Source organism: Pteropus medius, unplaced genomic scaffold (genome assembly GCF_902729225.1).
Source record: "Pteropus medius unplaced genomic scaffold, Ma_sr-lr_union100, whole genome shotgun sequence".
NCBI classification, from domain to species: domain Eukaryota; kingdom Metazoa; phylum Chordata; class Mammalia; order Chiroptera; family Pteropodidae; genus Pteropus; species Pteropus medius.
This window is the reverse complement of record NW_024355990.1, coordinates 4,449,719-4,469,678: the sequence shown is the minus strand read 5'-3', so window position 1 is coordinate 4,469,678 and position 19,960 is coordinate 4,449,719. Positions and strand designations below refer to the sequence as shown.

The following is a 19,960-nucleotide window of genomic DNA, read 5'->3' as shown; positions in this document are numbered from 1 at the left end:
TCAGCGGGTGGGCGCTCGGGGGCTTTGAGCTAAAGGGAAGATGAGCTCAGGGTCTAGAGCCGAGACTAGCCCTTAGAGCGGATTAGAAGTGGCCTCTTTTCCTGGGCGAGCATGGTGCCATTTCGTGTGTGTCATTCGGCCCCCATCCTCTCACTGGGTTTCCTTGTGCAGTGAACAACCCGCACAGCTGTCCTCAGTTCCTGCTCTTTCCTTTCAGCAGTCATTCACGGGCTCCACCCTGTGCCGGGTCCTGTCACAGGCACTGGGGTTACAGGCATGGAGACTTGCTTTTCTTGCCTTCAAGGAGGGACACTGTTCCTACCCTCCCGGTCCAGTTCAACAGAGTGCAGTGGCACTTGTCCAGCACCATGCATCGGCCACTGAGGGCCCAGAGATGAGCCTGCCTTCCGCGGGAGACGTAACAGCAGGAGACAAGACCTCTGTCAGAGTAGGAACCCTGGATTAGGACTCGATTCCCCTGGGGTATCCAGAAAGGCTTCAGAATGGAGAGCCATTTGAGCCGGACAGGGCTAGGCGGACAGTGTCAGGGGTCGGTGTGACAGGAGCAGCTCGATCACAGGCAGAGGCCCCAGAGAGGACAGGTCATGTGGGACTTGATCATGAAGGTGAGGCAGGGACAGGAGATGAGATAGTAGAGAGCAGGTGGGTCTAAGAGGCGAGGCCTCGAACCTCAGGGTCGTGTGGGCCCTCGGGAGGCCGGGAGGCTCATACTCCGATGGCTCTGTCCCTAGAGTCCGCCCTGGATGACCTGGACCTGAACGAGTTTGGGGTGGCCGCCCTAGAGAAGACTTTCGATAACAGCACGGTGCCCCACCCAGGCAGCATCACAATTGGTACTGGCCGCAGGTGGGCGGGTGGCGTGCGAGGGCTCCGAGGCTCCCCTGCCCTCACTCACCCGCCCTCCCGGCCTCTCTTGCAGGTGGCAGTTTGCTGCAGAGCTCTGCGCCCGTGAACATCCCTGGCTCCTTGGGCAGCTCTGCCTCCTTCCACTCAGCATCACCGTCCCCTCCTGTCAGCCTCTCCTCACACTTCCTGCAGCAGCCCCAGGCCCACCTGAGCCAGTCAGAAAACACATTTTTGGGGACCTCAGCATCACACGGATCTTTGGGTAAGAAGGGGTGTGGCTCCCTGAGACCCGGGACAGGACCCAGGCGTTGGAAGGTGCCTTTGGCTGCTTTGGCGTGGCTGGAGGCCGTGCAGCGTGGAGGGCAGAGTAGGGGCTCTGGGGCTGGAGGGGAGTCAGGTCCCTGCCCTGCCACCCCCTTAGCTGTGTGGTCCGGTTGAGTGACTTGGTCTCTCTGCCTTAGTTTCTTTTGCTGTAAAATGGATATAAGGACACACGCATCTCACGAGGTGGTTGTGAGGCTTGAACAAATTAACTTGAGGGAAGTACTGGGCACAGGGCCACTGCACATAGTGAGAGGCAGTGTCCTCGGAGCCACCACGGCCGAGTTCTGTTCTTCACACCAGCGGCAGTTCCGCAGAGGCCCTTGGAGCTCCCGGAGGTGGACTCACCACAGCCAGGTTCGCAGGAGGCCAAGGGAGCGGTCTGAACAGGTTCAGCCCAGGCTCAGGTGGCCTTCCTGGCAGGCAGGGGCACCAGAGAGATCCAGCTCCAGCCCCGAAGGCCGCTGGCTGAACACAGAACTAGAACGATGCGGACCGAGGGTGCTGGAGGGCACATTGGGGCACAGCGGTTAGTCGTGTGGCATGCAGACCCGCAGGCTCCGCTCCCACGTGCAGGCCCCTCGGCTTCGCGTGTGTGTTCGCTGAGCTAACACTTAAACGCGTTGTAAAGCCTAGCGCCCACCCTGCCACCCCTCGCCGTGGCTGCTGCTCTTACCCCCCTTCCCCCAGCAGCTATTCAGGGAGCTCAGAAATCCCCACCCTGAGGCTGCTGGGCGTCCTGGTCACACCGAGCCACCGAGCTGCCCTTTGACTTTCTGACCAGCCACGTTTGGGCCTTTCCCTAACGTCGCTCCGGAGATCAGGGCAGCACACCGCTTTCTGAGCACCTTTCCAGTGTGAAAGTGTTGACGCTGTCAGCCTCAGATGCTTAGTGGCATACTTGTCTGACTCGTTCCACGTTCTGGAGGCGTCTCGACTGCAGCCCTGCTTACTGGCCACCAGCCATTTCTTCCCCATGCAGTGACTGAGCACAGTGTTATAGGCACGCTGTGAGCTCAGCGGTCCCTGCGGGCATGTAGCTGTGGCCTCCGGGGGAGGCAGAGGTGACAGACATTAGGTCATAGAGACTGGCACTGCTGTGTGCCATCAAAGGGCCGGGGTTCAGAATAACAGATGTGGTCGAGAGGGCCCTGGGGAGGTGGCTCCTCTCCAGGAGAGCAAATGCCATGTGCGTATGGAGTGTGGAGGAGAGGTGCCCGGGCAGAGCTTGCTGCTGTCACAGTGTGTCAGTGGCGAGCCCGAGTTCCCGCCTCTGGGACAGGGCAGATAGGCTCAGAGACAGCGCACACCACAGACCTCCACCCAGGAGACGTCTGTCGTGTTGTGGGTGCTCTGGTGTTGCTTGGAAGACAGAGTGTCCTATATTCATTTGGTTCTGGAACATCCTGGCTAGATTAGGGGGAAAGGAACCAAGAAAGACGTCATTAGAATAATGCGTGTGGGCAGAACGAGGCCAGAGGAGGACATGGGTCCCCTCTGGAAGATGGGGCCACGGAACAGGCGCACGTGGCAGTAGTGAACATCTGTTGGATGAGCGTGCAGCATAGCTTACTGGAAAGAGTAGGCCTTGGGAGTCAGATGCCCCGACTGTACTGGCTCCCCCACTTACCGTTGGCGTGATTCTTGCTGACACATCTTGCCTTCGTTTCCTTGTCATAAAATGATGGGGATAGACCCAGGGGCTCCTTGAGCTCTTCCTGCTCCAGCTCTGCCATCATCTGAGGCTCTGGCCTACGTCATTTCTTCTGCATCTCCCAGGCCTCACATGAGGGCACAAGAAGACTCCCCTCCCTCCAGCCTAAAAGTGAAGTCACGAGCACAAATTGCCACCTTCATAGACCGCTCCCTATGGCATTCCCCAGGTCCCCTGAACCACCCTGTGGCATTGATGGGAACCTCGTTTTACAGATAAGGATGCCGAGACTCAGAACTTAAGTAGCAGCTGATAAGTAGCAGGTGGCACCACAGTAGATCCAACTCAACTGCAGCACTTACATGTTCCTGCAGAATTCTCCAGCCTGACCCTGCCGGAGCCTTGTGTGGCTGCCCCTGGAAGCCCCGGGCGGGACCAGGCAGGGCCCACCAGAGCACTGATGTGCCTCCCTTTCCCGGGGCAGGTCTGAACGGGATGAACAGTAGTATCTGGGAGCATTTTGCCTCTGGAAGCTTCTCCCCAGGCACATCCCCTGCCTTCCTGTCAGGGCCAGGGGCTGCTGAGCTGGCCCGGCTTCGGCAAGAGCTAGATGAAGCAAACAGCACCATCAAGCAGTGGGAGGAGTCCTGGAAGCAGGCGAAGCAGGTACTGGGCCCCCACGCCTGCCCTCCCCAGGGCCTGGTGGCATCCACCTTGAGCCCATAGCCAGAGTGGGGGAGGTCGGGGTCCTGGAGAACAGGGCAGAAATTCAGTTTGGTTCTCTCTCCTTGTATAGAAAGACTTGCCTTGACAGTCAGGACCCGGGGGTGGCTGGTGTCCCAGACCTGGAGCTCCCTCTGTGAGCTGCCTGTGTGGTCCGGTCCCACAGCACCACTTGCCTCTCCCCAGAAGCCCTGGCTCTCCAGGGCTCCAGTCCAGGGTTCTAGGTTCTGAGATGGGCCCTCTGCTGGGCCCAGCCCCCTTCCCCGCCCACAGAGGGTCTCTTGCAGGTCCTGAAACCTCTCTTCTCTGCAGGCAGCATCAGCCTCCTCCCTGCCCCCTCCCCAGACCGCTGACCCAGCTCCCCATCAGGCCCCGCTGCAGCCACAGTGACTCATACAGGCTCCTGGAGACACACTCTCAAGGGGCAGGGGGGCAGGGGCAGGGGGCCATCGTGACGAGGTGCTGCGTGTTGGGCCCACAGGCTTGTGATGCCTGGAAGAAGGAGGCAGAGGAGGCTGGCGAGCGGGCCAGCGCAGCAGGCGCGGAGTGCGAGCTGGCCCGGGAGCAGCGGGACGCACTGGAGGTGCAGGTGAAGAATCTGCAGGAGGAGCTGGAGCGGCTGCACTCGGGGCCCGAGCCGCAAGCCCTGCCCGCCTTCTCTGACCTGGAGGCCCTCTCGCTGTCCACCCTCTACTCCCTCCAGAAGCAGCTGCGGGCCCACCTGGAGCAAGTGGACAAGGTCAGCCCAGGGTGAGGGAGCCCCGGGTGGGGTGTACAGCGGCCTCAGCCGGTTTGGACTCTGGTGGGTCCACACTGCTCCAGGGATGGCCACCGTCCTTCTGAGAGCCTCTGCCCAGCAGCTGGGCCAAAATGCCAGCCTGCTGGCGAATGTCACTCACTGGGGAGGTGAGCGAGCGGGAGGCGGACGGTCCGTGCCCACCCCGGCACTTTGGAGCTGCGTCAGTCCGCCTGAGCCCCGAGTCGCAGCCTGACAGCTCCTCTTGCCCTACCAGCAGACATTCCGGGGCGTCTGTCTGGATTCCTAGGTGCCTGCTGGGCCCCCAGAGCAGCCTGGCGCAGTGAAAGAGTGTTCTGTGCTTCACTGGGCCTTCGGCAGCCGGCCCCCCGACCCCCTGGGCTCTGACTCCCCTGCCCTCAGCTCGCAGCCCAAACCGAAAGCGGCATTTGGGAGCCTTGAAGTGACCAGCCTGAATGTAACCCTGCTCTGTCACTTGTCAGCTGGGTCCTGCGAGCTTTGCCCCTCAGTGTCCTCATCCTAAGAGGGCTGAAATGAGAGTTGAAGGAAACAGGCCAGTGACCGCAGTGTCCCTTTCCCCACAGGCCGTGTTCCACATGCAGTCGGTGAAATGCCTTAAGTGTCAGGAGCAGAACCGAGCGGTGCTGCCGTGCCAACACGCCGTGCTGTGCGAGCTCTGTGCCGAGGGCAGCGAGTGCCCCGTCTGCCAGCCGGGCCGGGCCCACGCCCTCCAATCGTGACCCTGCAGGCCTGGCCCCGGCCTGGCTCAGATCTTCTCACCTAGGACTTTTTAAAGTATATATATATATATGTATGTATGTATGTATGTATGTATGTATATGTATATGATTATGTATATGTATACATCTGTATGCGTGCAGGTATGCGTGGGCGGCCAGTGCGTGACCAGTGTCTGTGTTTATATCTGTATATAGATATAGACACACACTTTAAAACAGACTTACCAAGCACTTTTTAAAAGAAGAAACTATTTTGCAGTCCTCCCCCTGCCCGCTCCCTACCTTCCCCACGGTCCTCTCTTCTCCCACCAGCCTTTTGGCAGGGAATCTGTTTGTCTCTTTTTTTATGTAGGAACTAACTATTTTTAACTTCTTCCTGGGGCCTGAGCAGGGAAGGGTGGGAAGCTGGAAGGGGCCGCGGGGCGGGGACAAGCCTTCCGGACCGGCCCTGTTCACCCCACCTCCCCAGGCCAGGGCGAGAGCCAGGGGTGTAGAGCCCCCGAGCAGACCTGGTTCCCGGCTTCGAGGCCTGCGGGGGTGCTGGGGGTCCAGGCCAGCCTGGCTCCTGGGTTTACCAAATGTGTTTAGTTTGGGGCTGGTGGGCCCAAGCTGTGGGGCCAGCCCCGCTCCCAGCTCTGGGCCTCGATGCCTCTCGAGGGGCAAGGCCGGCGGTTCTACCCCTCAGGTTCCTGAGGCCAGGTGGAGAGGGTCTGCCTCCGTCCTCCCCGCTGCACTCCCAAAGCAGCCTCCCTGGCCCCAGGGCCACCTACGAGGCTGGCACTGCCCTCCGTCGCCCCCCCTCCTTCTGGCATGGCCCCGTGCTTTCCACCCCTCCCTCTGGCAGCTAGCAGGGCCGTTGGTAGGGAGGAGCTGCGGACCTGGAGGACGGGGGCTCAGGCCCTGCCCTCCTCTCAGGAGGGCCCGTATGCATTCCTTGGTGCTCTCTGAGTGCAGCTGACGTCCCGCCCCAGTTGGGAGCGGACGCCCGTGTGCATGTGTGTGCGTGCCTGTCCGATGTATAGTGTGTCTTAGCTTCCATTTAAAAAATTGTTCTGTACAGAGAGATGCAGTGGGGGTGGGAGGGCAGAGTGGGTGGAGGGCGCCACCCCGATCCCGGCGCTGGGTGTCTGGGGTGGGAGCAAGAGCGCTGCAAAGGGTCTGGCCCCGGCACCCCCCTTGGGCTCAGCACGAAAGGGCTTTCGATGAATTAAGTGAAAACTTTCTTTTTTTTACAAAAATGCAAAATCAACAAAGCTCCAAACCTACTGGAAATAAAATATGAACTTGCAGGGGTAGCTTGTTTGCATGGGGTGAAGGGGAGTGGGGCCCCAGATGAGCACCCCTGAACTGCTGTCCCAGCCCAGGTTCCAGTCCCACCTGGACTGGCAGCCCTGCCTCAGCCCTGGAGAGAGCTGGTGCCCCCGCCCCTGAGGCAGGGCTGCTGGGTGGCTGCAGAGGCCTGGGTGAGCCAGGCCTGCTGTGGGGGATACGAAGGGGACACAGACCTCCAGCCCCATGACTCTCTTCAGGACTCCAGCTGCGGTCGCCACTGGTTTCTCAGAGCCACAGTGCCTTTCTCAAAGAAGCATCAAGAGAAACGTGGGTCCCAGAGGACGTGCCCCCCACTTCCACTCCACCTCTCCCACCCTGTCCCCTGAGGGCGGTGGGTCCCAGCCTTCAAAGCTACCACCTCCCCCGCCTCCCTCTCGCCTCCACTCCCAGCCGGGCTCAAGCAGGGCAGGTTGCACAAAAATTAGCCAGCCAGGGCTCCCGGTCTGATTCAGGAGCTGACATAGTGGGGCCGCGGGGGACAGATTCCCTGCTCTCCCACCATTCATACTTGATGTGAGCTCAGAGGTTAAGTGACAGCCAGATTCGCACAGAATCACAACCGGGCCTCAGGCTCAGACACCCAGCATGCAGGCCACCACCCCCCAGGGGTGGGACCCCGCTCCTCTGAGCCCTGCTGTTTAGAGCAGCCCCTGCACCCCTAGGAGGCCCCGGCTGGAGTTCCAGGCCCCTGTGTGGGGCAGCAACCACAGAAATAGATGTGCCTGGTAACGTTTTGTTCAAAACATTTGGCCCAAATACCAGCAGTGCCGATTGCCACAGCACCTGCTTCTGCATGAGCACCCCCACACCCACCTCCCTGCTCTGTGACATGAGCAAGTACAGGGTGGGCCAGACCCCAGGGGTGGGGGCAGCTCAAGGTGTCCTAAGGGCTGGGGAGGGGGCGGTTACATCGTGTAACTGCTATAGGCCCCACTGCAGGCCAACAGTATATTTGCTAAGAGGACAATGGATTGTCAATTTTTTTTTTTTATTTTCGCTAAGAAAGTTTCTAGGTGGGAGGTACTGGCCCAGGGAGGAGATGTCCTCAGTGGATATAGTTAGCCAAGCTGTCCTCTCTGCTTCCGCCCGTCCATGCCAGCCCCACTGCCTGCCAGCTCTCACTTCTCAGCCAGAAGGTCCCGGGCTCCAGGCTCCTTAGCCTGGGTGTTGGCGGCCCCCTCAGGAGAGGACCCGGCTCCCCTCCCCAGGGCAGCTGTAGCCTCATCTTGGGCAGGGTCACCTCTCCCTCCCCTAGGAGGGAGGTTCTGTGCCCACAGCCCTGACCCTGACTCAGTGGCTGGAATAGGCATGCCAGGAGACAGACGCCCAAGACCCTGCTCCATCAGGGCAGATTTTCCCAGAGGGGAACGGGGCCAAGAGGTGCAGATGGCTGCCTCCCCTCCTGCTGGTGCTGGGATTGGGCAGGGAATGCTGGGGCCAGGGCTGAAGGGAGGGAGCAGGGAGTATAAATAACTGCTAATGGTATCCCCATCACTGTGGCCTCTACTCTGCCAGGAGATGGGGGGCCTGCACTCTGGGCCTTCAGCATGCTGGAGCTCCCCAGACCTGCAGGGCCCCGCCCAGTGCTAGGCCAGGCCAGAGGGCTGCGCTGTGCTGGGAGGACCCTGACCTCCGAGGGAAACCTGTCCCTGCCAGGGACTCAGCCCCACCCCAACATCCTCTGCTACTGCCCCAGCCGCACGGCATGCTGGGAGGCCTGCTTGGCTCGCTGCCGCCGCAGCTTCACAAACACCTGGGCCTCACGATCACCCTTCCGGCTCTCCAGAAGCTGCAGGATTGGGTCCCCTGTGAAGAGAGCCGTTTGGGGGTCAGATTCTGGGGAACAGGCAGTGGCAGGAGGCCAGCACCGCCCATTCTCCGGCCAACCTGGAAACTAATGATGGACCCACACCAGCTCACAAGACATGACAGCCTGATGGACAAGACTGGAGACCACCTTGCCACCTGTGGCATGAGGACACTGGCCCAGGCACTGGCTCTGTTGCAACGCGAGAGGCCGAGATGTACCTCAGGTTGTGACTGACTACCGCCTTTGTACATCGGAACCTTAGGCTGGCTAGACAACCTCTTTGTGCTTCAGTTCACTCATCTGGAAAATAGCACCAATAGTGTCTGCCTCACTGGGTGGCTGTAAGGTTGCGAGTTACTACAGGTCAAGTGCATAGAACTGGCCCATGAGAAGTACACAAACACGTGACCTATTCCTATCAAGATCCGGCCCCTCTCCCCAGGTAAATTTGTTAACCTCCCACCAGAGAAAGTCATATGACACTTGGTCCAGCTTAAATGACACTGGTTTCTTGACTAGACAAATTCTACTCAGCAACACAAGTCACCACGTTGGCTCTGCTGACTGCCACCTCTGAGGAGGGATTTCTCCAACCCCAAGTTCGCCCCTCGGGGGCCCCTGCCCTGTACCCCTGTACCAGCCAGGCCCTGCACTTGCAGCCTCATGGCCCCTGCCCTGCCCCGGGGCTCAGGCCTACCATTGGGTGCGGGGTAGGTGAGGGGCAGGCGGCTCTGAGGCACCTCCCCAGGCTCCTCCGTCCCACTGAGGCCCAGCACCGAGCGCAGCGGCAGAAAGGCCTCGCCCTCCAGGTCGTCAGCCCCCAATGTGTCATGGTCCAGCACCGTGAGCAGGAGGCACGCCCCGTCCTTCTGGCACGGCTCAGCAGGCACCAGGCTGGGTGGGGAACAGAGTCGGGCTCAGCTGCCCGCCCCACATGTGTTCGCCCCTGACAAGCCAGGGCTGGGAGAAAGATGCCATGAGACGCGGGGCTGGGGGGCTGTGGTTGCAAAGTCTGCCCTCAGCCTGGCATACCTCAGGCCACGTGGTACAACGCCTACTCTGGCCGCAGGCTGATGCTTTAAACCAGGGGACCCTGTGTCCCTGGGCCCGCCTGCCTCGGGGAACAGAGGACCTCAGGTTCAAGACCCCTCCTTGGAAACAACACGTGGGAGCCTACTCCCAACAACTTCCCTCCACTCCCTGGGGAGCAGGTTTGGCACCTGTGCCAGCACACCTTTTGCCCAGGCGCCCCCTTCCTGGGACCCAGACGAGGTCACCTCTGGGGAGCCCCTCGGCCACCGCCGGGAAGAGCAAGCCTGAGGCGGATCCAGGGCTGGGGAAGCGCAGCGGCTGTGGGGACCCACTCACAATTCAAAGGTCTCATCAAACAGCGGGTGAAGGTCCTTCTTGTGCTTTTGGGTTTCCCGGGGGGCCAGCTCAGGAAACTCGTGCCTGGGCTCCAAGGTCAGCTGAACAAAGGGGTCGCTGGAGCCTGGCAAGTGGCCCAGGGAAGGGACGATGGCCAAGGCTATTCCAGCCCTCCGTCCAGCCCCCACTCCCGGCAGCTGGGTCCCTCCCAGCAGCACTGCCCCCTCCTGGTAATCCAGAGGCAATGCACCTAGTGCTCCTGCTGGGCACGCGGAGCCCCCAGGGACGCCCAGGAGCAGGGCAGGGGCATGGAGCGGCCAGTGGGCAGCCTCCACTCACCATTGGAGTCCAGGGGCAGCAGGCTGGAGGCGCTGAGCACCTCCACATGCAGCTTCTGCTCAGAGGCGCGGTAGGAGGCCTTGACGGTGATCGCCCCGAGCTCCTCAGAGGTGGTTTCCGCCTGGGGGTGGGGCACAGGGGCAGCGTCAGCTGGGGCCGAACAGGTGAGGCGGGGCTCCAGGTAAGCAGTGAGAGCCGCGGAGGGAAGCAGCCTCACCTGCTGCTGGATGCGGTTGCAGAAGTACTTCTGGATGAGCTCCCGGCTGGAGGCCGCCTGCAGCTCTAAGTCCCTCTGCAAAGCCTGGGAATGGGCCCAGCCGAGAAGTCATCCGAACTGTCACACTCAATCACAGCCCAGTGCTGCCCTTCAGGAGTTCACAGCCAAGTGGGGAGATGCCCATTTGACATAGAAAACTCTGGGTGTTATGGGGCCACAAGCAAGGGAACGCAACCTCGCAATGGCCCAGGCAGACGGCTAAAGGCACAGGTGGGCTTCACAGGTGTGCCACCCATGCAGTCGCATGGCATCTCCCTCCGCCATGCTTAGACGAACCTCACGCTTGGTTTAACGCTCTGCTATCACTATCTTAGCATTCTAAATAAGTTTTGAAAAAGAGGCCCACAGTTTCATTTGGGGTTTGGTCCTGGACACAGGTGAGCACAGGAAGGCAGGCGCATCGGAAGGCACATCAAAAGGCCCCTACCTGGAAGGTGGCCGTGTGCAGGGCCTCGGGCTGCAGGCCACAGCCCTCTGCGTAGAAGCAGATCTCCAGGTTCTAGGGGATGAGTGAGACGTCAGAGGTGACCCCATGCACATCCCGCCAGGGTTATTATTGCTGTCACTGGTATTATTACCTGCAGCGCAATCTTCAGCCTGCTAGAGGCCAGCGGGCAGCTCCGCTGGGAGGTGGCACCCTCAACCAGCACCTCAAGCGTGTGGGTCCAGAGCAGGGTCAGAAGGCTGCGGTGAGGTGTCGAGGTGGCAGGACACAGGACAGAAAGACAGAAGGGGAGGAAGTAGATGTTCTCGAGAAGGGGGCTGCCTCATGGGACCCAGGCCCATCCACAGCTCCTCCCTGTCTCACCCACCACCTCCCCCTGCTTCGCAGGTGAGCCTGGGTGGGGCCAGGGCCACAAGCAGGCAGCATAGGGAGAGAGGGCTGGCAGGGGTAGACAAGGCCAGCCCTATCCAAGTCTCCTAACCAATGAAGAAGTCTTCGTAAGATTATCAAACCCCAACAAACAAGGTGTGGGGAGGCTGGTCCCCCATTGACAGAATCATGAGTCAAGATGGCAGCGGCCAAAATGAATAGGATTTTGGCACACAGCATAGAGAGGCATCTGTTACCTCTGGGGAGAGGAAAATAGCAAGCAAGCCACAGTCCTAACAACGACCCTAAATAATCGAAACCTCACAGGTCAAAGTGGAGTCAGGCAGTTAAGTACAGAAAACGTGCAATTAAGAACAGAGCGGTCTATATTAAAAGTAGTTAATTTATTCAACATACTTAAGTGCTCTGTCACACACTAGTCACTGTTCTGAGGAACAGAGCTCTGGGGGAGGGGCCGGCAGCCTCCTCAGGCCCGAGCCCCTGCAGAGGACCTATCGCCGTCATTGTCACCAAAGCTCACAGACCACTTCCTTTGCTCAGGCACTGGTCTCAGCACTTCATGTGACTCATTTAGTCCTTAATAGAGGCCAGGACTGCGACATTCTGCACAGAAAACTTGAGTAATCTGTTCAAGGCCGCACGCCGAGCAGTGGCGAAGCTGGAATCTGAATCCAGACCATCTAGAGCCCATGCTCTTGAGCTCTACCCCCTGCTAGGCTCCTGCTTTAAGAAAGACCCTAACTAGAAGCTCTCCTGGGTCGTGGGAGAGGAACACCAGTTGCCTGTAACCTTAGGTGGGCAGAGCTATAGTCCAAAAGCCCCAAAGATGGCCCAGGGCTAAGGGAGGAAGGCCAGGCAGGTTTCGGCTCAGCCTAAGGTGAGCAGGGAGCCTCATGTCCCTGGGAGTGAGCATTTAAGCAGAGGCCGGTGGCATCCTCCCCTGAGAATGGATGCTGAGGGAGGGGGGGGAAGGAGGTGCAGGTAGAGGAGAGGCGGAGGTGGTGGGTGCCACGGGGAAGGCACCGAGCAGACCTGCTGAAGTTCTCCTGCACCAAGTTGGTGTTCATGTAGCAGAGCTCCACCTCCAGGAATTTCATCAGGGGCAGAATGGCCTGGGGAGAGGGGCGGGCGACATGTCCAGCTCTGGTGCATTCCAGTCCCACCCTCGCTCCCCTGCCCTGACCTGGGCAGAACACAGGGCCAGACAATTTTGTGCACATGGCTGGGAAGTCTGGAGGAGCCGGCCCTGCCCACAGCTGGCTCCAGCCACACCGGCTCCCGTACGGCCCTTGAACCTGCCAGGCATGGTCCTGCCTCAGGGCCTTTGCCCTTGCTGTTCCCGCCCCTAGAAATCCTCATGGCTCCTTCTCTTGCTTCCTTGGGGTCTTGACGCAGCTGTCACCCCCTGAGTATGGGCTTCCCTGACCACCATCTAAAAATACAACCCTCTGACCCTCTCCATGACTTTCGTGTTTTATTTTCCTCTTTAGTATCTATTATCTAACACACCACGTACGTACACACAGTGTATATATGTATCTTCATAGTTACAACTGTAGCTCTATATACTTTATATATACTTATATAAAAGTTATATATACTTCTTAGGTCTTTCGCCTCACTTACTAGAACAGAAGCTCTAGGAAGGAGGGGATTTTTGTCACGGAGTTCACTGATATGTATCCCCCATGTCTAAATCAGTGCCAAAGTTGTGCATCGCTAATCCTGCTGACAGATGAGGAAGCTGAGGTCAGTCCGCTTGTATGGACAGGACAGCTGTGGCGATAGGCAGCTAAGGAGCCACGCCCAGGTATGTCTGGTTGTGAAATCCAAACCCTGCCCCACTGCAGCCGCCACACTACCATCAGTGCTGAGAGAGCCCGTGGAATGTCCTCGCCCTACCTCCCAGCATTCAAGGAGGAAACTGAGGCCCAGGAGGGAACATTCCTTGCCCAAGTCTGGGGAACTTATCTCTGACACGCCATGACCTTTGGCCCCCGCCCACCCTGAGCCCCTGTGTAATTCCAGACCCACAGAGCTGGCAAAGGTCAGCGAGCAGAGAGGGTCACTCACGTCCTCAGGCAGGATGGACTCCCCTGACGCCCACGAGGTTCTGATGTGTGCGATGCCCACCTCCAGCTGGGGACATAAAATGGTAGGAGGGAGAGCGGGTTCGGGAAGAGGTGGGGGCCGGACATCACCCTGAGTCCTGCTGGGGGGGTGGGGGGTGCTCCGGGCTGAGGATGGGTGGGATGGAGTCACCGCGGGTTGCACAGGTACCTGCTCCGCAAGGGTGCGGACGCCGGTGCGGATCTCGTGGCCCAGCCCCGCCAGCGCACCCTGCAGCTGGGCGTGCAGCGTGTTCTGCAGCTGCCCCTGCTCCAGCACAGCCCCTACTCGCTGCTCCAGCGCCTCCCATGCCAGCTGGGTGGGCAGCCTGCCGATCACCAGCCGCAGCTGCTCCATGTTGTTCACCACCACGCACAGCTGGGGGCAGGCATGGGCACAGGGATGCAGAGCGTCCTGAATACTGCCAGGTGGAACAGTCTATCCCCACCCCAGCCCCCAACACCCAGCTCTGGCCCTTACCATATTGGCTGCCTGGCCCTGGTCCTTCTGGCCTGCAGAGAGCTCTCGGGCCCGGGCCTTTATCAGGCTGCAGTACACCAGGGCCAGCCGACAGGTGTCCTGGGGTGGGGAGGGGATGGTCAGTGGGGGAAGGGGGGGCACCCAGGAAGAGCAATGGGGGAAGGCCTGGGAAACTCAGTGACCTGGAGAGTTTAGGACGTAGGCCTTTGGAAGCTGCTAGAGTGGGAACTTGGAAGAAACAGGGTGGGGTGGGCATGAGGCTGTCCTAGAAAGGCGGGGAAGGACACATGGAACAGGCTGCACCTCCACAAACTTGACTGTGATCATGAAGGCCTCCTCTGGGTCGGGCCAGTCCAGCTGCCGGGCAGTGTGGCTGATCTGAGCAAAGCAGGTGGACAGATCCACGGCCGATGTGCTATGCTTGGTCAGTTCACCCAGGGGCACCAGCTGGGGGATGGGGGAGCCGGCGAAAAGGAGGGCTCAGGGCTTGCCAAATCCATGGCCCTCCTCCCTCTTTTCTTTCTCAAGCGTTCAGAGCTCCTACCACTGGTGAGCGCAGAGCTGGACAGCGGGCTACAAGGGGAATAAGTAAGGCTCTGCCTGGGCCCCCCAGGCAAGGACCAGTCTATAAGGGGGAGCCGGCGTTAACCCCGCAGATATCAAGAGGCATGGTCTTGCACACGAATGGCTTCAAGAGCATCGTTCATCGCAGGTCACATCCTGGAGGTCCGAGCGGAGCCCCAAGCCCCACCCCCAAAGCAGGGACCGGGTCCCCAGCTCTAGCCCCACCCTAAAGCCGAAACCCCGCCTCATCCAGGCCCCGCCCCCACCTTGTCCATCTGCACAGCGCGCTGCACCCGCGCCAAGGCCACGCTGTATGTCTTCTGCAGCCAGGAAGGGATGGCAGGCTGGAACCAGCGGTGGAAGCCATCCAGAGCCAGGACTCCATCCCTGCGGAAAGTCGGGGCCAGCGCGGGCTGTGGGTCTTCTTCGACCCTCCCGTCCGCTGCGCGCCCGCAGCAGCCCGCTGCTACCCGCTGCTACCTACCTCTCCGAGGGGGCGGGGCCCAGCTGGCAGAGCTCCTTCAGGATGATGTAGAGCTGGAACAAACTCTCTCCCATCTCTGGGGACACGAGGCCTCTCAACGCCGCGGCCGTGTGGTCCTGCACGCGCTTGGCCACCTGTGAAGGGGCAGCATGGTAGGCAGGGCTCCAGGGCCAGAGGGGAGGGAGTGGCCTGGATGCACGAGGGGGCTCACCAGCCACTGCAGCTCCAGGAAAGCCATGGCGAAGAGGTCGATCTTAAGGGCACTATAGGAAAGGCAGCGGGTGTGACGTGATGGCACACCCTGGGGTGCCCCGGTCCCCATTCCAAGCTCCTGCCCCACTCCCGACCCAGCCACGTGCTCACTTGTGGAAGATCTTGTTCCACGTGCGCTGGCACTGGTGCAGGTCACCGATGATGTCTTGGACCAGGCTCAGCAAGGCCTTGCCCGCCTCCAGCATGCCCTGGCAGGGACAGAGGCGAGCTGAGCAGGGGTGCAAGAAGCAGGCACCCCACCACCCACCCTGCCCGAGCCCCTCACCTGCACCATCGGCTGATGGTGCTGCTGCTTCAGGTGGAACCATTCAACGGTGCCAGCCTGTGGGCAAAGAGTCAGTGAGCAAGGAAGGTTGCCAGGACCAGGTACATGCCCTGCCCATCCCCGGGGTGGGTACCATACCCGCAGTGCCTCAGTCACCAGGTGGGGCAGTGGGCCACTGTCAGGGCACAGTTCTCTAAAGGCCTTCATCTTGCACATCTGTACCAGGACCCTGTAGAGACAGAGAACCACTTACTCCTCCAGCAGGCTTCCCCACCTCTGCAGGTGACTGGCTGTTCCCTCATCTCTGCCCCACGGACCTGAGGAGAGACTGTAGCCGAGCTGGGGAGTCCGAGACAGATAAGGGGAAGACAGACCGGAACCTCCGGATGAGGGAGAGGCCATATGCCAGCAGGGAGCTGAATGAGGTTGCCAGCTCCTCCATCTGCGGGCCCAGGAAAATGCCATGAGGCAGGAGCTGTGTTCGGGGTCCAACAGCCGCTCCTGCTCCTGTTCTCTGCGCCCCACCCAACACCCCTTGCCCCACTGCAGCCCACCTGCTCTGCCTTGAGCCGGCCCTGGATCCACTGGTACTCGATGCTGGTGATAGGGTGCAGGAGGCAGCTGCTGGGGAACTCCAGGCTCTGGTAGACACGGCTGTAGGCCAGCCACTGCCTGTGACAGACAGGAAGCCCTCAGCCTGGCTAGGGTCTGGGGCGGGGTGTCAAACTCAAACGGGAAGGACTCAGGTGATGTCAGGGAGTGAAGTGGGCCTGAGGGTGACCATGACGGACTGGGGAGGAGACGCCCCTCTGCTCTGACCAACCACAGCCCAGAGAAATGGCGGCCCTGTGACGCGGGCACTAACGTTTCACAGGAAGCTGGAGATGTGAACCTGTGCAGATTGGGCCGAACAGAATCTCCCGAGGGCTGGCCTTCGGGCTGCCAGCCTGTAGGAGGGCAGGCGGGGAAGGAGGGTGGCACACTCACGCCATGGACTGGTGGAAGTCGGACAGGTCCTTCTGCGTGGCATGGAGAAACAGGATGGTGGCAGCCTGAGGACTCAGCAACCCATCCCAGGAGGTACTGCCTGCCTGAGGGCACAGGTAGAGGGGTGTCAGGACCTGGCAGGCAGACCCTGGCCCTGCCCAGCCAGCCCTAGGAGGGCATTACCTGGTGCTGGGTGACCTCGTGGGACACGAGCTGTTGCAGCAGGTGGAGGTGCACCGTGTAGCTGGGCTGGGAGCGGCTGGCCCCAGTGGCTCTCTGCAACAGGGCCAGCGCAGCTGTGAGCAGAGCACCCCACACCCGGCGCAGCCCATCCGACCCGGGTGGGCCGCTGGGAGGCCCCTGGCCGTGGTCCCAGACCTACCCGCTTGTGGATGAGCTGGAACTGGAGGTGGCACTGGCCACGGTCTGGGTAGGTCTCAGTGCAGGGCTCCAGAGGGTACCACTGATCCTCCCGGCAGCGAAGGTCCTGATGGGCCGGCAGGCAGGGCGTGTGGGCAGGGAGGTGATGGAGGCAGACCCCAAGCTCTGCTCGATGTGAGTCTGGAAGCCTTCCCCTGAGCCCCTCATAACCCCCCTTCTGACTGTCTCCCGGGCCTCCCTCCGTACCCCACGCACCTGCAGCCGCAGCACCACGTTTCCCAGGAAGTCGTCCTGGCCTTTGTCCTTCCGGGCCTCCTTAAAGATCCTGCCTCAGGTAGGGTATGTGAGAGGGATGGGTCAGGCTGGGGTCTGTCCCCACCTGTGCCCGCTGGGCCAGACAGAATCTGCAGCCCAGCAACCAGGGTACGTGTGGGGAAGGGCAGAAGGAGCCCCGACTCCTTCCCTGGGAACGCCACGCCACTTACCTGCGCAGCCCGTGCAGATCTGTGAGCTCCCCAAGCTTCTGCCTGACAGACTCCACGGTGTCCAGGTCCCTGGTGAGGCAGATGTCTGAGCTGGAGGCTGAGAGGGTGTCCTGGGAGCCCCCACCCCCACAGCAGGGGACGCTCCTCACCACATGTCCAGATGAAAACTCGAATTTCTTATGTCCTCAAACTCCCTGTGGGGAGAATGGGGCATGGGCCGAGGGCCTTGGAGGGTAGAATGCCCCCCTACTCCAGCCAGGCCACAGCCTACTCCAGCCCAGGGCCTGTCCCCTGAAGCTGCCGTCCCCAGTGCCACCCCTCGAGGAGTCTTAGCACCTTCCTGCAAGCTACTTGCCTGCCAGCCACATCCCTCCCTCCTTTATGGTAAGGCTTCAAGCTACCCTCAGATCAACCCAGCTGTGTGGACCCTCGGCGCCCGCCAGCAGAGGTGGCATTTATGCCACTGTTCTGTGCTGCTTGGCCTCCTGTCTGTCTCCCCTGCCTTAGAAGCAGACTCCTCCTCTGGTTAAGCCGGGCCCTCTCCCTGCACTGGGAAGTCTTGTGGATCTCACTGACTGGGAGTCCCCACCACCGAGGGTAGCCCCAGATGCCCCGACAGGGTGGGGGCCGGGGCAAGGCCACGTACAGGATGAAGGTCTCGTCCCAGACGGGGTTGAGTGTCTGGGTGATGACCTGGGTGCGGTGTGTCTGCTCCTCCGGGATGGTGTGCTTCACCACAGCCTTCTGCCGCCGCCGAGACCCGGGGCTGCCCTCCAGCGTGCCCACCCCCTGCTCAATGCCCAGCAGGCAGTAGGGGTCACTGAACCCTGGGGCAGACGGGAGGAAGAGGTGGCCAGGGCTTTGTCTGAGCTCCCTTGGTGGGTCCTTCCTCACCCCTTCCCTGAGGTAGAGCCCCTCCCCACCCTAGACTCCCAGGGCAAGGGGCCAGCCCCGGGGGATGTTCGGGAGATGGGAGCTTCTGCCGAGAGTTCTGGGATAGACTGTGACAGGGAGAGGGAGGCGCCAGGAAGAGGCCCTTTGGGCCCCCTGCCTCCTACTCACCGCTGACATCCTTGCCCAGAATGCCCTTGGCTTGTTTCACCGTTGCCTTCAGACAAAATATTGGCTTCTAGAGGGATGGGGGAGGGGGCTGAGTCCCAGAAGGAGCTGGGCTTCCCGGCCCCCATCCTCGCCGCATGGCCCGGGACCAGGGTTACCTCGAGCGCCTGCACCTGCTGCAGCATTCGCTGGTGTTCCTCGGGCTCCACGTGGAAGGCCTGGGGGGTGGGAGTGTGGGAGGCCGGGGCACAGGTCACGGTTTGCCGGGGGGGGGAAGGAGGACTCCTGAGTCCAGGCTGTGGGACGGGGCGGGGGTGGGGGGCGGCCTGGGCTCACCTCCTGCAGGTAGCGCAGCAGCTCGGACGCCTCGCTCACATGGCCGGGCTCGGGCTTTCCCAGGCGGTGCAGGACAGTGTAGAGGGCTTCCTCGTAGAGCAGGGCCCGCTGACACACAGCAGGGTCACCTCGGGAACCCCCGTCCACCCACCACTAGGTCTAAACCCCACCAGCAACCCCTGGCACCAACGCCGCATGCCCAAAGGCGGGGAACGAGGCGCCCGCACGTGCAGGGGAGGTGAGGGAGCTGTTGCCACCTTTCTGCACCCCCCAACATTCCATTCTTACCTCCTCAGGGGAGAAGTGGTGGGATGGAGCCTCAATCTGGGGAGCAAGGTGAAAAGACAAAGTGTCCGAGAGGCCTGGACCCGGGCCTGGATGGGGCTGGCTCCTGGCAGAGCAGGCCCAGGCCCAGGGCACCGGGGCGAGCCTCCACGCCCTCCAGGGTCGCACACCTGTTCCCCCAGCAGGCCTCCTGGGGGTCTGGCCCCCAGGTCGCCCTCCTCCTCCTCTGGCCTGCTGTGGCTGAGGTCCATCGGCGCTCAGCGGTCTCAGCAGCGTGAGCCTCAGCACCCGTGGCCCCCACCTCCCTTCCTTCCCCAGAGGAAACAGCACTGCTTATCGGGCAGCCAGCTCGGCACCCCAGTGGCGGAAGTGAGGCCCAGAAACAGAGGTGGGAGACCGGGGAGTCATGTCAGGCAGGCCTGGGGGTTGCTCAGCGCGGGTCTCCAAGCAGCCCAGCCCCAGCAGGGGCTCTCCTGGCTTAATGGGGCCTGAGCCTTAGTAGCTGGGAGAGCAAAGCTTGGGCGGGGGTCGGCTTCGCCAGAGGGAGGGGGCTCAGACTCCAAACCTAAGGCCCAGGGTGGCCCAGAGAACACACAGCACACTGTGCTCTGCCGCCCCAGAAGGCTGTGCTTTGGGGAAGGGAGATGTAGGGGAGGGGCTCACGCCCTCGCCCCAGCCCGGGAGAGGTAGGGCCCACACCCTGGGACCGCAGAGCCCCACCCAGGCCAGCCCTCCTCCCCGCGAGGTCACTCCTACCTCCTGAGCAGTGTGGGGCAGGGGACCCTGCAGGTCTCTGACCCTGCGGCGCCTTATCTTGATGGCCTGGCGCAGGAGGGGCGGGCGCCGCTGTGAGTGAGAGAGGGGTGTCGCCATGGCGGCCGCTCTGCCCTTCCCCTCTGTGTGCCCTCGCTGGGTGAAGATAGCGAAGCCACAGGATTATGCAAAGAGCCCAGGGCTGCCACCTTGTGCCAGCGGAGGGGGGGAGGAGGGCTGGTGGGGAGAGGGACAGGTCCGGCTTTCATCACCTCAGAGGTCCCTGCACCTTCTTCCCTCCGGCTGCCCTGGCCAGGATCCTGGGAGGAACTCTCCCAGGCTGGAAGCAGAAGGTGGATGCAGTGGGCGGGGCCGGCCCCACCCCACCCCATCCTACCCCACCCTCCCACAGAGGCCCTAAGGCTCCCCAGCAGGGGGTGCTGGGCAGGCCGGGGGGTGGCCTTGCCCCATCCCAG

The 19,960-nt window shown here is 61.4% G+C and overlaps 2 protein-coding genes across 10 annotated transcripts in view; one reads left to right on the top strand and one right to left on the bottom strand.

Moving 5' to 3' along the window:
• The window catches only part of UNK (unk zinc finger), a 30,862-nt gene extending 24,512 nt beyond the window's left edge, over positions 1-6,350 (top strand). For 5 of the 6 annotated variants that reach the window (XM_039859603.1, XM_039859602.1, XM_039859604.1 and 2 more), the window contains 5 exons: positions 753-854; positions 941-1,129; positions 3,327-3,508; positions 4,047-4,304; positions 4,907-6,350. In XM_039859603.1, the coding sequence (XP_039715537.1) occupies positions 753-854; positions 941-1,129; positions 3,327-3,508; positions 4,047-4,304; positions 4,907-5,062 (887 nt within the window). In that variant the 3' untranslated portion in view covers positions 5,063-6,350. Of the gene's footprint in view, positions 1-752; positions 855-940; positions 1,130-3,326; positions 3,509-3,877; positions 4,023-4,046; positions 4,305-4,906 lie in introns of those variants that run through there. The other variant, XM_039859607.1, reaches the window with a different exon arrangement.
• Positions 6,351-7,363: 1,013 nt separating this feature from the next.
• On the bottom strand, positions 7,364-19,902 carry UNC13D (unc-13 homolog D). Of its 4 annotated transcripts, none has more exons than XM_039859230.1 (33): positions 19,757-19,902; positions 19,488-19,640; positions 18,735-18,770; positions 18,447-18,554; positions 18,269-18,328; positions 18,114-18,180; positions 17,698-17,878; positions 17,201-17,245; positions 17,052-17,120; positions 16,822-16,891; positions 16,568-16,672; positions 16,369-16,461; positions 16,186-16,289; positions 15,753-15,870; positions 15,516-15,640; positions 15,337-15,427; positions 15,199-15,255; positions 15,024-15,121; positions 14,872-14,923; positions 14,661-14,794; positions 14,443-14,563; positions 13,916-14,059; positions 13,613-13,711; positions 13,304-13,510; positions 13,097-13,162; positions 12,056-12,135; positions 10,767-10,872; positions 10,616-10,687; positions 10,129-10,212; positions 9,912-10,032; positions 9,573-9,696; positions 8,902-9,098; positions 7,364-8,200 (listed from the first exon to the last, which is right to left on the bottom strand). In XM_039859230.1, the coding sequence occupies exons 1-33, from the start codon at positions 19,874-19,876 to the stop codon at positions 8,079-8,081; spliced, it is 3,429 nt and encodes a 1,142-aa protein (XP_039715164.1). In that variant the 5' UTR covers positions 19,877-19,902; the 3' UTR covers positions 7,364-8,078. The 4 variants fall into 4 exon arrangements, with proteins under 4 accessions (XP_039715164.1, XP_039715166.1, XP_039715167.1 ...); XM_039859232.1 differs by having other exon boundaries at positions 19,488-19,577; positions 19,757-19,891; XM_039859231.1 differs by having other exon boundaries at positions 8,079-8,200; positions 19,488-19,577; positions 19,694-19,891.
• Between the last annotated feature and the right edge of the window lie 58 nt (positions 19,903-19,960).

Bases quoted from the DNA above. Each gene is read 5' to 3' on its own strand.
- UNC13D (XM_039859230.1), bottom strand. From the start codon at position 19,876: ATGGGGTGGGGTGGGGCCGGCCCCGCCCACTGCATCCACCTTCTGCTT. The intron at 18,555-18,734 runs GTAAGAATGGAA...GCTGTGTGTCAG, and splicing joins ACCACTTCTCCCCTGAGGAG to CGGGCCCTGCTCTACGAGGA. The intron at 15,122-15,198 runs GTGAGGGGCTCG...TGTCCCTGCCAG, and splicing joins ACCATCAGCCGATGGTGCAG to GGCATGCTGGAGGCGGGCAA.